This window comes from Mustela putorius, unplaced genomic scaffold, assembly GCF_011764305.1.
Source record: "Mustela putorius furo isolate JIRA1106 unplaced genomic scaffold, ASM1176430v1.1 tig00000196_pilon_pilon_pilon, whole genome shotgun sequence".
Classification (NCBI taxonomy): domain Eukaryota; kingdom Metazoa; phylum Chordata; class Mammalia; order Carnivora; family Mustelidae; genus Mustela; species Mustela putorius.
This window is the reverse complement of record NW_025421310.1, coordinates 9,651,494-9,670,197: the sequence shown is the minus strand read 5'-3', so window position 1 is coordinate 9,670,197 and position 18,704 is coordinate 9,651,494. Positions and strand designations below refer to the sequence as shown.

The 18,704-nt window shown below is 46.7% G+C and overlaps 1 protein-coding gene across 5 annotated transcripts; it reads left to right on the top strand.

Annotated features, from left to right (window-relative positions):
* The first annotated feature begins 5,452 nt into the window (after positions 1 to 5,452).
* On the top strand, positions 5,453 to 16,591 carry LOC101686805 (sialic acid-binding Ig-like lectin 8). Of its 5 annotated transcripts, none has more exons than XM_013064129.2 (7): positions 5,453 to 5,945; positions 6,151 to 6,429; positions 6,657 to 6,704; positions 7,546 to 7,803; positions 8,440 to 8,536; positions 8,863 to 8,959; positions 15,047 to 16,591. In XM_013064129.2, the coding sequence occupies exons 1-7, from the start codon at positions 5,492 to 5,494 to the stop codon at positions 15,221 to 15,223; spliced, it is 1,410 nt and encodes a 469-aa protein (XP_012919583.1). In that variant the 5' UTR covers positions 5,453 to 5,491; the 3' UTR covers positions 15,224 to 16,591. The 5 variants fall into 5 exon arrangements, 4 of the variants coding, with proteins under 4 accessions (XP_012919583.1, XP_012919586.1, XP_012919585.1 ...); XM_013064132.2 differs by having other exon boundaries at positions 8,863 to 8,946; positions 15,047 to 15,180; XM_013064131.2 differs by lacking the exon at positions 15,047 to 16,591 and adding an exon at positions 9,226 to 10,573.
* The last annotated feature ends 2,113 nt before the right edge of the window (positions 16,592 to 18,704 follow it).

Here is an 18,704-nt window from a genome sequence, read left to right as displayed (position 1 = left end):
AGAACTAGCTCAATTATGGAGGCTGAGAGGTCCCACAATCTGCCACCTGAAAGCTGGGGACTAGGAAAGCCAGGGGTATGACTCCAGTCTGAGTCCCAAGGCCTGAAAATCAGGGGAGCTGATGCTGTATTTCCCAGTCCAAGGGCAGGAGACCAATGTCGCAGCTCACGGGCAGGCAGGAAGGGAATGAGTTTGCTCTTCCTCTGCCTTTTGCTCTTTTCAGGCCTTCAATGGATTAGACGATGCCCGTTGCCTTGGGAGGGTTATCTATTTTACTGAGTCCACTGATCCAAATGCTAATCTCAAGTGGAAATACTCTCACAGACACACCCAGAGGTAATGTTTAATCTGGGCATCCCATGGCCCAGTAAATATGACACAAAATTAATCACCACACTGGCCTAGGAACCAATGTTTAGAATATACATGCAGACAGAATGACAGACAGACACACACACAGCTGGGCATTGGTCATTCTGAGAACTGAGATGGTGGGCCACATCCTCTCCTTTGCTCAGGGAAGACAGAGTCCTGCAAATAGGCAAATGGCCCTAATTGTCAGGTCAAAGAGATCCTGGGACAACATCTTAGTAGGCAAGAAATGCTAGAGACACTGTTTTCCTGGATCCTTTGCATGTCACTGTAAACTTCTCTTTGGACCACCTGTGTCCACCTGGGTCACTCATTCATGGACCAGGGCTCAATGGTCCTTGCCCCCAGAAATTCAGCCAGGTTTCCCCAATATCCTCTTTGCCTCCTAGCAATTGTGCACTGTTATGTCTTGCTGACAAGGTGAGCCATCAGAGCAGCCAGAGGGTGTGAGAGCTGCAACAAGACCTGCCTCTCCACTGACCTCTGGAGCCTCCTGCCTGCTGCTTCCATTTTACCCTTCTCTTCTGGCCAGATTTCACCTGGAGGTAACTACCCTCACTCTGTTTTTCATTGCCTGACCACCACCATCCTGGGTCACACGCAGGCTCCCAGGAAGGACCTGTCCCAGTTGGCTCTGTCTTGCCACCCTCTGCAGCATCTTTGCCTGGCTGAAGTTGACGTCTGACGACATGAAGGAGCAAGCCTACAGACTTGCTGAGAAGGGCCTGACTCCCTTATGAATCAGTGTCATCCTGAGTGATGCCCATGGTTTGCACAAGTATGCTTTGCCATGGGCAATACAATCTTGAGAATTCTCAAGTCCATAGGACTTGCTCCTGATCTTCTCAAGGATCTCTACCATTTGATTAGGAAAGCTGTTACTGTTCAAAAGCATCTTGAGAGGAACAGAGAGGATGAGAATCATCCTTTCAGAATCAGAGATGATTCTGATTGAAAGCTGTATTTACTGGTTGGCTTGATATTATGAGACCAAACAAGTCCTCCCCTCCCAGTTGGAAATCTGAATTACCCACAGCCCCTGGCCTGGTTGCAGAAATTGGACTCTGTACTCAAGCAACAAAATCATTGTCAAACTAGAAAAAAAAGAAAAAGAAAAAAGAAAAAACCTGGAACTAAACAGGGAAGGGGATTTCTTGGAAATGTGTCCTCAGATCAAATGAAGGCCTCAGATAAACATTTAAGAGCCATCCTTGAAATGCAGTATGTAGAAAAACTCATAAGGCCCGTTACCTTTTCCCTATTAGCAATGAGTTGTGCCGGCTACTATTTTGGTTATCTATTGCTGCATATCAAACCACTCTACAACCTGGTAGCCTGAACTTTCTGTTTCATGGTGCCAGTGCTATAAATCGGCCAGAGCCCACCTGGGCAGTTGCACTCCTAGCTTTCTTTTAGCTCTTTAGGCAGTCATATTGAGGTTGAGATGGTGGCTGGGATTTGGGGCTGGGTGTCTGACCCCCAAGGTTCCTCTATGTAGCCTCTCTCTCTATCAGTGTTCCCAGATTGCTTACACAGATGTCCAGGAATCTGCAAGGCAGGAGTGGAAACTACCAGGCTTTCTTAATGTACAAATCTTGGAGCACCTTGTCCTCCACATTCTGTCGATCAAAGCCTTCGATCTGTTGGGTTGTGGGCCCAACCTTGATTCAAGAAGAGGAGATAATAACAATTTTTATCTCATAATGAGAGGAGCTCTATGTTTGTATAAAGGAGGGGTGAGGTTGTTTGGAGCTGCTCTTGGATGCTAGTTCCTACAACTACTCATCTGTCTTGAGTGCTGGATGTCTGCTCTAGGGGGATTACCCCTGTCTGTCAGGGATGAAATGGAACCAAGTATGTAAAAGGACAACACAGAACCTTCATTTTCCTTGCACTTGAACCGGTGGAGGAGGACACATAGAAGAGACTCAGGTCTTCCCTTCCCTTGACTTTTTCCTCCCAGGAGGACCTGAGCCCTCTCCAGCACATCAAACATGCTAACTGTCTTGACTCCAGACCTAGGATCCCTGTTCTGTGTGATCGGGCCCCTCCACAGAGCTGTGGATATGCCCGACATCAGCACAGCCCTCTAAATCAGCACCACGGACAGCACCACCCCCCAAATTCAGAGCGCCGCCCCTCCCTCCCCCGGGGAACCGGATGAGTCCTGTGCTGAGAAAGCGTGCTCTATGAGTGGTGGCCCCACCTCTCTATTGGAGCAGAGGTGATGTTGGTCACAAACAGCACAAACTTGGTAGCTGGAGGATTTCCAGCACAGTGAAAAACTGGAGTGGATTGAGAACACAATACCTGGGAGTCCAGAAATTCTCAGGGTTCTAAGATTATCTGTGGAATTCAAATCCCTTGAGATTGCCTCAAACTTCCTACCATGTCTACTTGTCCCTGAGAACTCACCTTGCAGAATTCAGAAAAGCAGGAGTCCCATGCATCCCCAGTCTGTGCCTCTCTCCTCCCAGTCATCTACCCTATGGCACTGGAATTGTCAGATCAGGTCTCTCAGTGGGATGTTGCTCCTCTCAAAGACAAGGGCTAGATCTCTCATACTCACCCGCTTACTGGAAACCCGAAGACACAATGTAGATGGTTGTTGAACGAATGAATGAAATTTCCTCTCTCATCTCATGGGAAGAGTTGATCATTCTTCCCTATCAGATTAACATAAGCTAACCATCTCCCAGCTCACTGGGTCCTGGGCTGACAATGATTGATGAAGTCGGGGTTGGGGGGGGGCGTCCCTGTGTAGACAGTGGTGCATAAGACAGGGCACTGGTATGATCTGGGCAATTCATTTGCCCACTCTGGACCTCAGTGTCTTCTGAAAGTCAGAGAAGTGGGGCTTGAAGGCCTCCCAGCTCTGATGGCCTGTGGCTTTTAAGTTTCTCTTTTGAATACAGCTAGATTCTCTGTGGTTCCCCTGTATCTCTCCTCCTCAGCCTTCTGTTTTTCTTTGCGAACTGGGGACCATGGAAACAGACTGGGGATGGCCCAGCCCTTCTGACCCCAGAGATGCTCCAATTGGTCCTGCTGGGAGAGAATGGGTTGTCCAGGGCAGGGAGCCAGGGTGGAGGGATGGGGCAACAGTGGGAGACACAGCTACAAATGCAGGAATTGTTGGTGGTGTGGGAGTATATATGCATGCTCAAATCCTGCCCCTTCCCTTCTCAGTGACGCCAGCACTGACTATACCCCTAGTTATGGGTATTGGTTCTGGGAAGGTGTAACATGGGATGGGCAGATTCATAAGGTTAAATGGAAGAAAAGAGACTGTAATTTTTTCTTTGCATACAAAGTCTTAAGAAAAACATGTGTAAGGCCATAGTATTAAAGGCAGCATGCTTGGGTGATAAAGCTGTGAAGAAAAACCAGGGAACAATTAGCATTAAAGTGACTCTCAGCAGGGCGCCTGGGTGGCTCAGTGGGTTAAAGCCTCTGCCTTCGGCTCGGGTCATGGTCCTGGGGTCCTGGGATCGAGCCCCACGTTGGGCTCTCCACTCAGCGGGGAGCCTGCTTCCTCCTCTTTCTCTACCTGCCTCTCTGCCTACTTGCGATCTCTGTCAGTCAAATAAATAAATACATCTTTTTTTTAAAAAGTGGGAGTGGGGTGTGCGATAGGGATGGGCACCCAAGGGGATGGTCCAAGGTGCCTGCAATGCTCTATTTCTATCTTGTGATGAATCACTGAGTTGTTTTTGTGGGCATCCTTCCTTTTTTTTTTTTTTTAAAGATTTTATTTATTTATTTGACAGACAGAGATCACAAGTAGACAGAGAGAGAGGAAGGGAAGCAGGCTCCCCGCTGAGCAGAGAGCCCGATGTGGGGCTTGATCCCAGGACCCTGGGATCATGACCTGAGACAAAGGCAGAGGCATTAACCCACTGAGCCACCCAGGTGCCCGGTGGGCATCCTTCTTTGTGTGTATCTTATATTCCCCCCCTCCCCACCAAATGTATCAAGAAAACCAACATCAGTGGGAGGGAGTGCCACTTACTAGGGCTACCAGCACCTTCTCCCAGTCCCCAGCCACACAAAGCTAACCGTCTGTGAATTCAAGTGCACATCTCTTCTCTCACGCAGTCCTCACCATCTTGAGGGTGGATGGCACCTAGCTGGCCTCCTCCCCGCCCCCGTGTCCCTTGCACTTCCGACTCCTGGGAGAAGAACCTGTAGGCTGTGGAGCAATGAAGAGGAGCATGGCCCCGTGAAGTACCAGTGGTGAAGAAATTGTCCTCGCACCAGACAGCCACGAGGAAGGGGGAAAGGGGAACTTTCTATCCCTTTCAAAATCCTCCCCTTCTCTTCTGCACTTCTCCCCACAGCAACCCTGCTTACAACCACAGCCTCAGGTTCCCCTTCCTCCTTTGAGTCAGGCGCCCCTCAACATTCTTGGAGTCTTCACCTCCACTGCCCGAGTGTCCCTTCTGCCCAAGCTTCCTGTGACACAACCTCCCATGTGGGGGGACAGTAGCCTCTCACTCTGCCTCTGGCCCCTGTGACAGGGGGCTCTAGGTGCCGGACACTTATCATCTCCCCATTGGACAGTGACTCTCAGAGCAGCGGTTGGGGCTAGTCTTTGACTTCATGAGCTGGGAGGGGATGCCCCCTGCGTGGATGCCAAGGGCGGGAGGACAGTTGGCTTCCTCACGCCCCCAGGCCTGGTCTCCCCCACCTGTTGAGTCCCTGTGTCCTGCCCCCAGCAGGGCTGACTTCCACAGATATGTACAGCCTGAGATTCAGGGGATCTGGCCAGAAGGGACCCATTTTCACTTTGTGGAAAACAACCCCAGAGGGTATCAGCAGGGAGACGGGAGATGGGGTTTGAGCCCTGCACAGGGGGTGAATTTGGCTCCCTGAGGGCTCTCACCCTCTTTGGCCTCCTGGCCCAGGGTCCCCAGGAGTGGACATGTGGTGGCGGATGACTGATTCCCAACGGTTGTCCTGGACCTGACAGTGTCTAGGTGTGAAGTTCCTCCTCTGACGAGGGTCACTGTTCTGACATCACCTGCATCTTCCTCCTGGGGCTTCCTCTGATTCTTGCAACTTTTAGTTCCTGAGAGACCAACCCCAAGAAACAGACACTCTGGGGACCCTGGCACTGCCAATGCCGGACATGCTTCTGCTGCTATTGGCCCTGCTCTGGAGGAGGGAGGGGGCTGATGGCCAGAGGTGGCCTGAGAAGGGGGTCCAGAAAATTTACAGTCTGCAAGTGAATGGCTTGGTGACTGTGCAAGAGGGCCTGTGTGTGTTTGTGCCCTGCAACTTCTGGAACCCTGAGAACTGCAGGTCTGACTTAACCTCAGCTCTCGGCTACTGGTTCCAGGAAGGGGCTGTTGTACACCACGATGCTCCAGTGGCGACAAACAACCCAGATCGTAAAGTGCGGGAGGACACCCAGGGCCGATTCCGCCTCCTTGGGGACCCCCGGGCCTACAACTGCTCCCTGGACATCAGAGATGCACAGAGAAGGGACTCGGGGACATACTTCTTCAGGGTGGAGAGACAGTCTTCTGCGAGCTGCAGTTATAAACAGAAAGTGCTTTCCGTGCAAGTGACAGGTAAGAAGGAGACCCCAGGAAAGGCCACCCGGGAAGGACGGGGTTCCTCGGTCAGAGCTGGGATGGGACTCCCCCTTCCTGGGAGGGGTTAGAGGTAACACATGTCAAGGTTCAGAAGCAGGAGCTGGACCAAAGCCTGAGGCTTCTCTCAGGGTCTCACCTCGGACCCTCCTCCTGATTCCCATGTCTCCCCATCTCCTCACAGCTCTGAGCCACACACCTGACATCCTCATCCCGGGGACCCTGGAGTCTGGACACCCCAGGAACCTGACCTGCTCTGTGCCCTGGGCCCGTGAGAGGAGCACGCCGCCCATCTTCTCCTGGACGTCAGCTGCCCTCACCTCCTTGGGCCCCAGGACTCTCCTCTCCTCCGTGCTCACTCTCACCCCACGGCCCCAGGACCATGGCATGCCCCTCACCTGTCAGGTGACCTTGCCTGGGGCCAGAGTGACCACAGTGAAGACCATCCACCTCAATGTGTCCTGTGAGAGCCAGGCCAGGAATCCCTGGGTCCCTGATGGGGTCATGAGGGCAGCGGGTGGGGGGTCAGGGCCTGGGGCGTTGGGTGCTGTTCCCAAAATCTGGACTGGAAGAGGGTCAGGAGGACACCTGTCTCCATTCTTTCTCCACTTATGCAGCTGTTGGGGACAGAGGGCCAATGTCTACCAGTCCTCCCCATTGACATGAATCCTCCATGTCTTTCTGTCCCAGACTCCCCGCAGAACTTGACAGTAACTGTCTCCCAGGGAAATGGCACAGGTAGGATAGAGCTTCCTCTTGGGGTGTGGGGAGCAAGGGCAGGGCCAGGGTCATCCCCTTTCCTAGCCTCCGTGTTGCTGTGAGCAACTGTCCCCTTCAGCTGCCTCCTCCCCCACTTCTGCACCGCCCCCCACCCCAGCTCTGTTATCAGAAGAGGAGAACAGGGCAACGTGCACACAGCACATCTGCCCTTTATCATGCATCTCCTGACTCCTGCTTCATCTTTTATCCTCCCTAGCAACTGTTTATTTAAGTACTTCTGAACAGGTAAAGCAGTCACACAGACAAATATTCAAAATGCACAACAGAGTCTGTCCTCAGATGCCCAGTCTCCTCCTGGGAAGTGACCAGTGTCCATAGGCTGCTCTGAGTCTTGCTGTGTTTGCCTGGACGATCTCAGGGGTCCTCTGATATCAGTAGTACAGACTGTCCTCGATCTCCTCCGAGACTGTGCGGTATTCCTTCCCGTGGATGGATTCTGATTCTGTCTGAGTCTTCCGATGGGAGATCATGGCATCCATTTTATTCTATTAGCTGAAAGGCTGCAATGAGTAATCTGCAATGAGTAATCTCCTTTCACAACTCTGTATATGTATGTCTGGGGGATAAGTCCCTAAAAGCAAAATGTAGCTTTTATGTTCTTTCCACGTTGAGGTATGTGGCCAGTTGTCCTGAATGGAGGATTGACAAGGGTGCATTCCCACCAACAAGGGGAAAAAAACATGCCTTTTCCTGCACCTCAACCTACTTCTGTTTCTCTGTCCCCTCATCCAGTCTGTTTTCAAATCCTGCTTTCGCTCTCTCTTTTTGTCTCTCTGACTCTCTGTCTCTTTTTCTCCAGCACCCACAGCCCTGGAAAACGGCTCGTCTTTTTCAGTCCTGGAGGGCCAGTCCCTGCACCTGGTCTGTGTTGTCAATAGCAACCCCCCTGCCAGGCTGTACTGGGCCCGGGGGAGCCTGACCCTGTGTTCTTCAAATCCCTTGAACCCTGGGGTGCTGGAGCTGCCTCGAGTGCAGGAGAAAGATGAAGGGGAATTCACCTGCCGAGCTCAAAACCTGCTGGGCTCTCAGCATGTCTTCCTGAGGCTCTCCCTGCAGAGTGAGTGCACCTGTGTGTGTGTAAGGGGGTGCTGGGGGAGAACAATCGCACTGCCCCCAGGACCTCCAGCAGCCTCTGAGCCTTACAGGGAAGCTCAACTCTGGTCTGTGCTCCCCTGTGAGGCCAAGATTTTCCCTGCCACCTATAGTTTCATTGTCCTCTTCCTGCCAGACCAGGGCTGTAGGGTAGGGTGAAGCCTGGGAGGGGAAGGAAGTGGGTCTTGAAAGAGAGGGGCTGGGGCCTGCACAGGTGTGTCCAGGGACACAGATCCTTGATTTGTGGGACAGGGAGGAAGGTGAGGCAAGTGAAGCACTCACCAGAGCACAAAATTCAAGGAGAAGCCTCCGAAACCTCAGTAATGAGAAGTGATACTGCATTGCAGTGTTTTTAAAAATATAAATGAATGCAAAATAAATATTACCATGAACCCAATATCCACATTTTAAATACAGACAGGCTGCACTCCAGCATCTGTTTGCTTCTCTCACCTGGCCCTAATCCCCTCCCCAAGATCCGGGTGCCCCTGTTTGGAGTCTGGCAGAGGGGCTAGAAAATGGGAATCTGGGGTCCTACAGGGAGTGGGAGATTGTACCGAGTTCTTGGAGAGGAATCACCAATAATCCAATCTGTCTGCAGGAAAAGCATGGCCTTTTTCTGAGAGGCTGCTGGGGGCTGCTGGGGGAGCAGGTGTTATGGCTTTATTCTTCCTGTGTCTCTGCATCATCGTCATAGCGTGAGCATTGACCCTGGGGGTGGAGGGATAGCCCCGGGGTGGAAAGGGCAGGTGGGCCCAGAATAGAGGGACTTGGATGGCTCAAGACCCTGAAGCAAGGGCAGGAAGGAGGTCGATGGCACCTGGGTGAGTCTGTCACAGAACTCTGGCCCCACTGTCGCGGATGGGGAAGCCTACATTCTCAACACTGGGGTCTCCAGAAAGGGACCACCACTCTCCTACCTCCATTACCCTCCAGCCCTTGAGAGAGAACAGAGGAGGGAGTCAGTTTGCTTATAGCATGCTGAACTGACCAGACTGAAAGGCTCTCCGGTCTCTTCTCTCAGAGTGAGGTTCTGCAGGAAGAAAGCCACAAGGTCAGCAATGAGCATCAGGAACATGGGCATGGAAGGTGTAAACACTGTCACAAGGTCAGTCTCTCAGGTGAGTGACCTGGGCGACTTGCCATTGAGCATCCATCCTGGACACCTCCCCCTAGGATGGCCCCCAGGATTGTTGCGCAGCATGGTCCAAAGTTGCTCTCCTTATCTCCTCCTCTTTCTCCTTAAGGATTCCCCTTCTTTGTGACAGCACAACCACCCCCTCCTCTTTCTTTCAGGCCAGGCATGGAGGAGTCACCTTCTCTTTGTCCTCCCTTTCTTCTCCTAAAACCCTAAATTCACCATGTCTTGTCTATTTTTCCTCTTAAGGACAGCTAACATCAGTACCTCCTATCTTGACTCCCTTCATTGCCAAGGCTTCAGAATCTTTTCCCTGGACCCCCTCATCTCCTTGCCTCTCACCATCCTTGTTCTACACCAAGCAGTCATCTAAAAACCATCACTACTCAGTTCCTCTGCGTTTGAACTGCTTGTCTCCACTGTCTAGACCAGAGGCTGGCAACTTTTTCCTAATCTAGGGCCATATAGGTATTTTGGGGTTTGCAGACTTTACCTTCAATTGTAAGCATTCAACTCTGCTGTTGTCAAGTAAAAGCAGCCATAGACCATATGTAAATGAATGAGCACAGATGTGTTCCAATAAAACTTTATTTACAGACACAGGCAGTGGGCTGTATTTGATCTATGGGCTGGCTATAGTTTGTGGACCCCTCACCCAGAGAATAGAGTCCAAAATCCTTACCCTGCAGCCCGGGATATTCCGACCTCTCAAACACGTCTCCAGAAGGACTAGGATTAGGGTGAAGTGAGGGAAGAACTTGCTGCAGATGCAAAACTTAACGTAGTGCTGAAAAATATCAGTAATCCAGAATAATGTCTTAATTTACTATTTTTTAAAAAAGCCAAATTAAGGCAAAAAAACCACGATAAGGAAAATACCAAAAAACTCTAAAGAATGACAGGATCAGTAGACTAAAGTTAGTTAAAAATTACATAAGATCATAATTGAGTTTAGAGAAATTGTCAAACATGGCAGCATTCTCAAATGAAAACTAGAGAAGGGAGAAGTTGATTGTAAAAATGTCCTCTCTACATTTGCTTTCAGTAAAACCAGAAAAGCAAAATTATCAAAAATGCTGATTTGGTTATAAATAAAATCTTTAAACCGAAAGTAATGTTTTATTACACACAATCTTCAAGTTTGCAATAATATTTCAATTATTTTAATGTGAAAAAATAACCATTAAAAATATACAAAAACATTTTTCAGGGGCACACATGTCTTCTTTGGTCTCAAGCTCCAAATGGTTCAGAAAGTCACTCTTACTTTCTACTCCATCGACTTCTCTGAACAAGATTTATTTGTGCCCCTGGATCTTTGCATGGGCTGTTCCTTTCTCCTCAGATGCTTTACCCTCTCATTTCCACTTCTTCATTCCTGCTCAGCCTTCAGGCTCCAATGTAAATATCACACTTTTCATCCATTTATATTCAGAGCCTGACTGGAAGCCTTTGCAGGATTTTGAGCAAAGTGCCATGTAGGCATCCATTCATTAATTCATTCAGGAAATGTTACTGAGCATGTGCCAACTGACAGGCATTTCATCTGCCAAAGATTCATCTATGAAAAAAATCTGGGGCGGGGGGCACCTGGGTGACTCAGACAGTTAAGTATTGGCTCAGGTCATGATTCCAGGGTAGGGATCGAGTCCCACATCAGGCTCCCTGCTTCTCCCTCTCCCTCTCCCTTTGCCATTCCCCCCACTTGTGCTCTGGCTCTATCTCTCTGTCAAATAAATAAAGTATTTTTTTTTAAAGATTTTATTTATTTATTTGACAGAGAGAGATTACAAGTAGGCAGAGAGGCAGGCAGAGAGAGACAGAGGAGGAAGCAGGCTCCCCGCTGAGCAGAGAGCCCGATGCGGGACTCGATCCCAGGACCCTGGGATCATGACCTGAGCTGAAGGCAGCGGCTTAACCCACTGAGCCACCCAGGCGCCCCAAAGTATTTTTTTTTTTAAAAAGAAAAGAAAAAAATTCCATCTCAGGCTCAGTAAGTTTTAGTCTAGACATAGGGATATAACCAATCAATCAAACAACCAAACCACAAATAAGTGACTACAATGGAAAGGACAGACCTGTACTTTGGGGACAATGCAGGGCACAGAAACTGGGAATGATGGGGAGATGGCTTATGTTTTATTGTTGTTGTTATTCTTTATTTTATTTTGATAAACTTACCACCTAGCCATCTTTAAATGTACAGTTGTGCAACCGATTTCCAGAACATTTTCATCTTGCAAAACAAACTTACAAAATGTTGTACCCATTGAACAACAACAACCCACTTCCCCTGCCGCTCCAGCCCTGAAACCACCATTCTATTTTCTGTTTCTGTAAGTTTGATGACTTTACATACCTCACGTAAGTGGAACCATGCAGCTTTTGTCTTTTTCCACTGGCTTATTTCACTTAGCATATTATCCTCTAAGTCTACCCATGCTGTAGCCTGTGACAAGATGTCTTTTTTCTAAAGGTTTATTTATTTTTTATTTGAGAGAGAGAGAGAGTGAGAGAAGTGTGAGGTGAGGGGGAGGGACAGAGAGGGAAAGAAAGAGAATCTTAAGCAGACTCCCCACTGAGCAAGGAGCCCAATGTGGGGTTCAGCCCCACAACCCTGAAATCATGACCTGAGCTGAAATCAAGAGTCAGACACTCAACCGACTGAGCCACCCAAGTGCCGCAAGGTGTCCTTCTTTCTAAAGACTGAATAATATCCTGTTGTATATATATAGCACATTTTCTTTATCACATTTCACATATCACATATCACATTTTTCTTTATCATTTTCTTTATCCATCATCTGCTGATGGATACTAGGATCATTCCACCTCTAGCTACTGTAAATAATGTGCAATGAACAAGGCAATGTAAATATCTTTTTGAGATTCTGCTTTCCATTTTTTTTTTGGATAAATACTCATAAGTGGAATTGCTGGATCATGGGAGTTTTTATTTTAACTTTTTTGAGAAACCACCATACTCCCTTGCCTCTTGGCTGCACCATTTTCCTTTCCCACCAACAGTACACAGAGTTCATTTTTTTCACATCCTTACCAACACTTATTGTTTTTTATTTTTTGCCTCTTAAAAAATATTTTATTTATTTATTAGAGAAAGAGAGTAAGAGAAAGCACAAGTGGAAGGGGAGGGGCAGAGGGAAAGAGAGAGAGAAGTAGACTCCTTGTTGAGAGCTGAGCCTGACTTGGGGCTTGATCCCAAGACTCTGAGATCATGACCTGAGCCAAAGACAGATGCTTAACTGACTGAGCTACCCAGGTGTCCCTATTTTTGTCTTTTTATAGTGGGCATCCTCATGGGTGTGAGAGGATATCTCTTGTAGTTTTGATTTGCATTTTTCTAATGATTACTCGTGAATGTCTTGCGTAGGCTTATTAGCCATTTCTATGTCTTCTTTGGCAAAATGTCTAATTCAAGGTTTTTTTTTTTTACCCATTTAAATAACTGGGTTGTTTTTTTTGTTGTTGTTGTTGAGTCATGGAAGTTCTTCATGTATTCTGGATATTAACATCTTTTCAGATACATGATTTGCAAACATTCTGTGCCATTATGTAGGTTGTTTTGTGGTTTTCGTTAGTGATGATTAAGCAAAGACATGAAGGACCCTTAAGACTTTGCAATCTATTGTGCACAAAGAGCACTCTGGGCAGAAGAAATAGCAGGTGCAAATGCTCAGAAACAAGATACAGACCAGTGAGTGGAGGACCAGCAGGAAGTCTGTGCAATTAGACAGAGGGAGGCAAGTACCAACAGGCAGGAAATGAATTTGGAGAAGTCAGGGTATGTGTAAATCATGTCTGCACACCTAGTCTGCTGTGGGCATCTGGAGATGTTTGAAAAAAAAAAAAAAAAGAAGGACATGACTTTCATTTTCACAGATCCCCCTGCTTACCATGTGTAAGAGACTGTCATAGCAGGGGAGTTAGAAAGGAGGCTGGAGAAGCATTCAGGTATGAGATGATTATGGTGACCAGAACCAGGATGGCACGAGAGATGGGATGATTGCATCCTGATGAAGTCTGAAATTAAAACCAATGGGAATTGCTAATGGATTAGGGGTGGGATATGACTGACTGAAAGGGGTCCAGGATGACTCCTAGATTTTTTCACTGAGTAGCTAGAAGAGTGGAGGCATCAATCATTGTGCTTGAGAAAATTGTAGGAGGAAGAGATTTGGGGGAGAAAGAGTTCAGTTGGAATATATGTGTTTTGGACAAGGGAAACGGGATTTTAACTACACCATCAGATCAAAGGCCACAGTTCAAGAGAGGGAATGGACTGGTGGTAAGGCTTTGGGAGCCATTAGCCTATAAGAAATAAGACTACTACATGAAGACAACTGAGTAGATGAGGTCACAAGGTGAAGCTGAAGAAGGAAAGAGTCTGGGGCCCCTCTCCTACTTAGAGTTCAGGGAAATGGAGGGCAACCAGCAAAGTGTCTGGCAGGTCAGTTGATGAATACCTTGTGATTAAGAAAAGAAAGGCTTTTATTTAGGGAAGACATGCAATGGGGTCACCTGCTGTTGCAAAGTCCAGAGAGGCAGGAACTGAAAAGGGAACATTTAGATTTCACTAAGCAGAGGTCTTGATAACAGGAGTGTCAGGAAGTGTGTGTGTGTGTTAATTTAAATAAAAAGATTTTTTAAAAAAGATTTTATCTATTTGTTTGACAGACAGAGATCACAAGCAGGCAGAGAGGCAGGCAGAGAGAGAGGGAGGAAGCAGGCTCCCTCCTGACCAGAGAGCCTGTTGCAGAGCTTGATCCCAGGATCCTGGGATCACAGGGCTCCATCCCAGGACCTTGGGACCATGACCTGAGCTGAAGGCAGAGGCTTTAACCCACTGAGCCACTCAGGTGCCCCTAAAGCGTTCTCATCTAGAGGGGGCAGCAGAGATGGGTGCCTCCCAACCCCGGTCAGCACCTGTCACTCTGCAGTAATGAACGGCTATACATTTAGTGGCCTCCAACAGCATAATTTTATCATCTTACCATTCCAGAGGTCCCAAGTCCAAAATGGGTTTCACTGGGTTAAAGTCAAGGTGTTGGCAAGAAGGCCTGAGTTCCTTCTGGAAGCTCCAGGGGAGAATGCATTTTCTTGCCTTTTCCAGCTTCTGGAGGCGACTGGATGGCCCTGGTCTCGTCTTCAAGGCCAGAAGGATCTTCAAATCTGCCTCTGCCTTCTTTCACTTGTAAAGAGAAAGACCCTTGTGATTACACTGACCACATCCAGATAATCCAGGGCAATCTCTCCATCTCAATATGCTTAATTTAATTCCATCCCCAAAGTCCCTTTTGCCATATAAGATAACATATTCATAGATTCCAAGGGATTAAGATGTGGGCATTTTGGAGGGGCTGTTTTTCTGCCTATTTCACAGGGACATGATTTCTTTCACTGACTGACATTCCACCAAACTGTGAGCTTCCTAAGGACAGGTGCTATACCCAAATCAAGGCTTTGTAACTCTCTCTCCCTTACCCAGTTCCTGTTCACAGTTATATATTTATTTATTTATCTCGCTTCTTGCCTCCTCCCTAGGTTAAAAAGTAAGCTGCAAGGGGAAAAAAAGAGTAAGTTGCAAGAGGTCAGGGCCTATGTCTGGTATATGCATTAAAGTGTCCAGCTCAGGGCTGCATGCACAGGGGGGCCTCAGTAGGACACCAGGCTTTGGGGTCAGGAAGATCTTGGACTGGATCCTGGCTTCACCAGGGATTTTGAACAAGCTACTTCCTTGGTTTACCCTCTATTTTCATAGTGATAAAATAAGGACAATAATACCTTCTATATGGGGTTGTTATGGGAAGTTAATGAGATTCACAAGCACCAAATAAAGTGCTATGTATTAAATATTTGAGGAAAGTATGCCTGGAGGAGATTCCACGAGAATGTACATGAAAGGCAGCTATGCTCACCACTATACCACCAATGCGAGAATGTACATGGAATGAATGGATGAAAGAATTCATGGGTCTCCCTCCTGGGTACTCTCTGTCTTATCCTGTCCCCATCATTCTGCTCTGACTCCTTTTTCTCTCCCTCCACTCAGGGTCCCCTGATTGAATCCTGGGTAGGCAGCCTTCCCCCAGATGCGGCTACCCTCTCCTTGGGGGAGGAAGAAGAGCTCCATTATGCATCCCTCAGCTTTCATGGGACAGACACTTGGGGCCGGCGGGAACAGGTGCCAACTGGTATTGAATACTCCGAGATCAAGATTCACAAATGAGAGCCTGCTGAGACCCAGCCCTGGCTTGGGGGATCTTGGCCCCTGAGGGGCAAAGAAAAAGTCAGTCTGATTCCTGTGGAATTAAAAGGCCTGCAGGCGATGAGCTGTAAGTACACAGCTTTAGAACACAGGCTAAAAGAACACAGGCTTTAGGAACAGTTTCAAGTTCAAAACCACACGCCACCCCTTTACTAAGCAAGTGACAGATCAATCCCTACTTTTCAGTGTCTCAGTTTCCCGCTCTGTGAAACAGAGTGATGAGAACTCCTAGCTGCAAGTTCTTGGTGGGAATTACAGTAGGAAAATCCAGTCAGAGCTCCTGGCACAAAGTGTATGTTGACCACATGCTGGATCCCTGTGCTCTGAGCAGAAAAGTCTTCCTGAGAATTTTCCTGACTCTGGAGGGTTCCAGCAGCAGCCCTCACTCTCGCCTGCTGACATGCCTCCTCCTGGAACATCCTTCCCACTAGGTCTTCCTCTGCCCTTGAAAGCCAAGCTCAAGAGGTAGACTTCTGGGTTCAGAAGGGAGTCAAGCAGTGGGACATGATATCTCCCTGTGGAGACAAACCAAACCTATGAGGAAGGTTCCCAAACGAGTCAGTACATACATATGTATACATGCATAAATTGGCAAATTGGTTCCAAAATTTACATAGAAATGTGAAGGATCTAGAATAGCAAAAACAGTCTGGTGAAAGAAGAACACAGTTGGAGAAATAAGACTACTACAGAGCTAGAGAAACCAAGACACTGTGGTGTGGAAGAGAACACAGTCTAATTAGAGTGTGTATATATATAGCTAATCGAACAGGTCCAAGTCTATTCAGTTGGGGAAGGAGGGACTTTTTAACAAATGGCCATAGAACAAGTGGATCAAGGTTTGGGAACAATGAACCTTGACCCCTTTCTCATGTCACATGCAAAACATTAGTCTGAGGTGAATCATAAACGTAGAAGTGAAACTATAGAGGTTTTATAATTGTGCTGCCCAGTGGTAGCCACTGGCCACGCATGGCATTTAAAACATGCTATACTAGGGGCGCCTGGGTGGCTCAGTCATTTAGAACATCTGACTCTTGATTTCAGCTAGTGCTGTGATCTCAGGGTCCAGGATAGAGCCCTGCATCTGGCTTGCTCCATGGGGAGTCTGCTTGCTCCTTTTCCTCTATTCCTTCCCACTCTCCTGCTTGCATTCTCTCTCTCAAATAGATAAGTAATTCTTTTTTAAAAAAATATGTGCTACATTTACAGTACAAAAAAGGGATAAAAGATGTCATTAATAATTTTTAATATGGATTACCTGCTGGAATGATAATATTTTAGATATACTAGTTTAACTATACTGTTATTAAAAGTAATTTCACCAGATTCTTTTTACTTTTTTTATTATAGCTCCTAGATTTTTGAAATTACATATTTGGCTTGCATTATTTTTCTATCAGGCAGAATTGCTCTAGGAGAGAATTTAGGAGAATATCTGTGGGTATACAAAGATTTCTCACAGAACATCCACAACAGTAAGCATCATATGTTTTTTTTTCATTAAAAACTCTTGTTCATCAAAAGACATGATTAAGAAAATAAACAGGCAAGTCATAAACTGGAAGAAATATATATAAATATATATATCCCTGAAACGGGGCTTGAACTTAGACTATAAAAAGAATTATTACCAGTTAATAACACAATAACCTAATTTTTTAAATGAGGAAAATGACTTAATCATATATTTCACAAAAGAAGAGATTCAAATGGCCAGTAGGTAAATGAAAGGTGGTCAACACTGCTGGACATCAAGGAAATGAAATTCACCACAATGAGATGCCCTATCACATCTGTCAGAATGGCTGAAATCAAAAAGCCTGAGCACACCAAATGTTGGAGAGGGTGTAGAGGAATTGAAACTCTTGTATATTTCTGGTGGGATATAAATTGTACAACTGTGGGTTCTGTACAACAGTGTGGCGGTTTTGTATAGTTAAACAAAATACCCACTCTATGACCCAGAAATTCCACCTGTAATTTTTACTCGAGAAGAATGAAAACAAAGGTCCCACACAAACTTTTGTACATAAACATTTATAGCAGCATTATTCATAATAAACAAAGGTAGAAACAACTCAAATGCCCATCATCAACAACAACTACAAACCTAGATGCCCATCAACAAGTAAATGGATAACCAAAGTGTTACAGCATACAAACAACAGAATACTATTCCTCAAAATAAAAGAATGAACAGTTGGCCCATGTAAAAACATGAATGAATCTCAAAAACATGGTGAGTGAAAGAAGCCAGAAACAAAACAATATACTCTATAATTCCATTTAGATGGGGCGCCTGGGTGACTCAGTGGTTAAGCCTCTGCCTTCAGCTCAGGTCATGATCTCAGGGTCCTGGGATCAAGTCCCACGTCGGGCTTTCTGCTCAGCAGAGAACCTGCTTCCTCCTCTCTCTCTCTCTGCCTACTTGTGATCTGTCAAATAAATGAATAAAATCTTATAATTCCACTTAGATGAGGTTCAAGTACAGATGAAACTAATCTATTGGGACAGAAATTCAACAAAAGGAGCTGCCTCTGTTTGGGGGTGTGTGGCTGGGGGATAACTTAAATAGTGCACAAGGACACTTTCTGGGATGCAGAAAACATCCCATATCTTATTGGGATAGTAGTTATATGAGTGTATGTATTTACCAAAACTCATTGACTTATTCATGTAAGATTTCTGCATTTTACTGTATATAGATCTACCTTTGACAAAAAATAATAGAAATTTTTAACAATAATGAAAAGACTTTAGGTTAAATTCAACAGTCTTACTTAAGACTGTAAGGTGGGGAGGGGTGGCTGGGGGGCTGAGTCCTTAAGCATCTGCCTTCCACTCAGGTCATGACCCTAGGAGCTGCTGCGTTGGGCTCCTTGCTCAGCGGGAAGCCTGTTTTTCCCTCTCCCACTCTTCCTGTTTGTGTTCCCTCTCTAACTGTCTCTCTCTCTCTCTGCCAAATAAATAAATAAAATCTTAATTTAAAAAAAGACTGTAAGGTGGGGAAATACAGGTTCAGATATAGAAATAGTAAAATGCCCACCTCTGCTGATGGGTACATGCAGTGGTTAACTCAGGATGTATTTGGTTTTCTTTCATTCAGATAAGGTGGTTTTGGAAATATCTGTGAATCTATGCATTTTTTGACCCATAGATCTAGTGGTTAAGTAAGTGACCACGGAGACAATGCAAAAAAGAAATTCATGGGCAGAATATAAAGAAATGGCACCGAGATGCATAAAAGCATGCACATACCCATTTTCAATCTGCCGGCACACCTCGAAGTTGATTCAGAAGACAGTGCTGGTCAGCCCATCTGAGGACGAGCTGTTAGCGGGGGAAGAGGGGCGGGAGGTGCTGAAAACTGGAGCTGGCTCTTCCTGCCCGCAATGTTTTAACTTTATTGGGTTTTAGTAGAGCAGAGTGGCACAGTGAA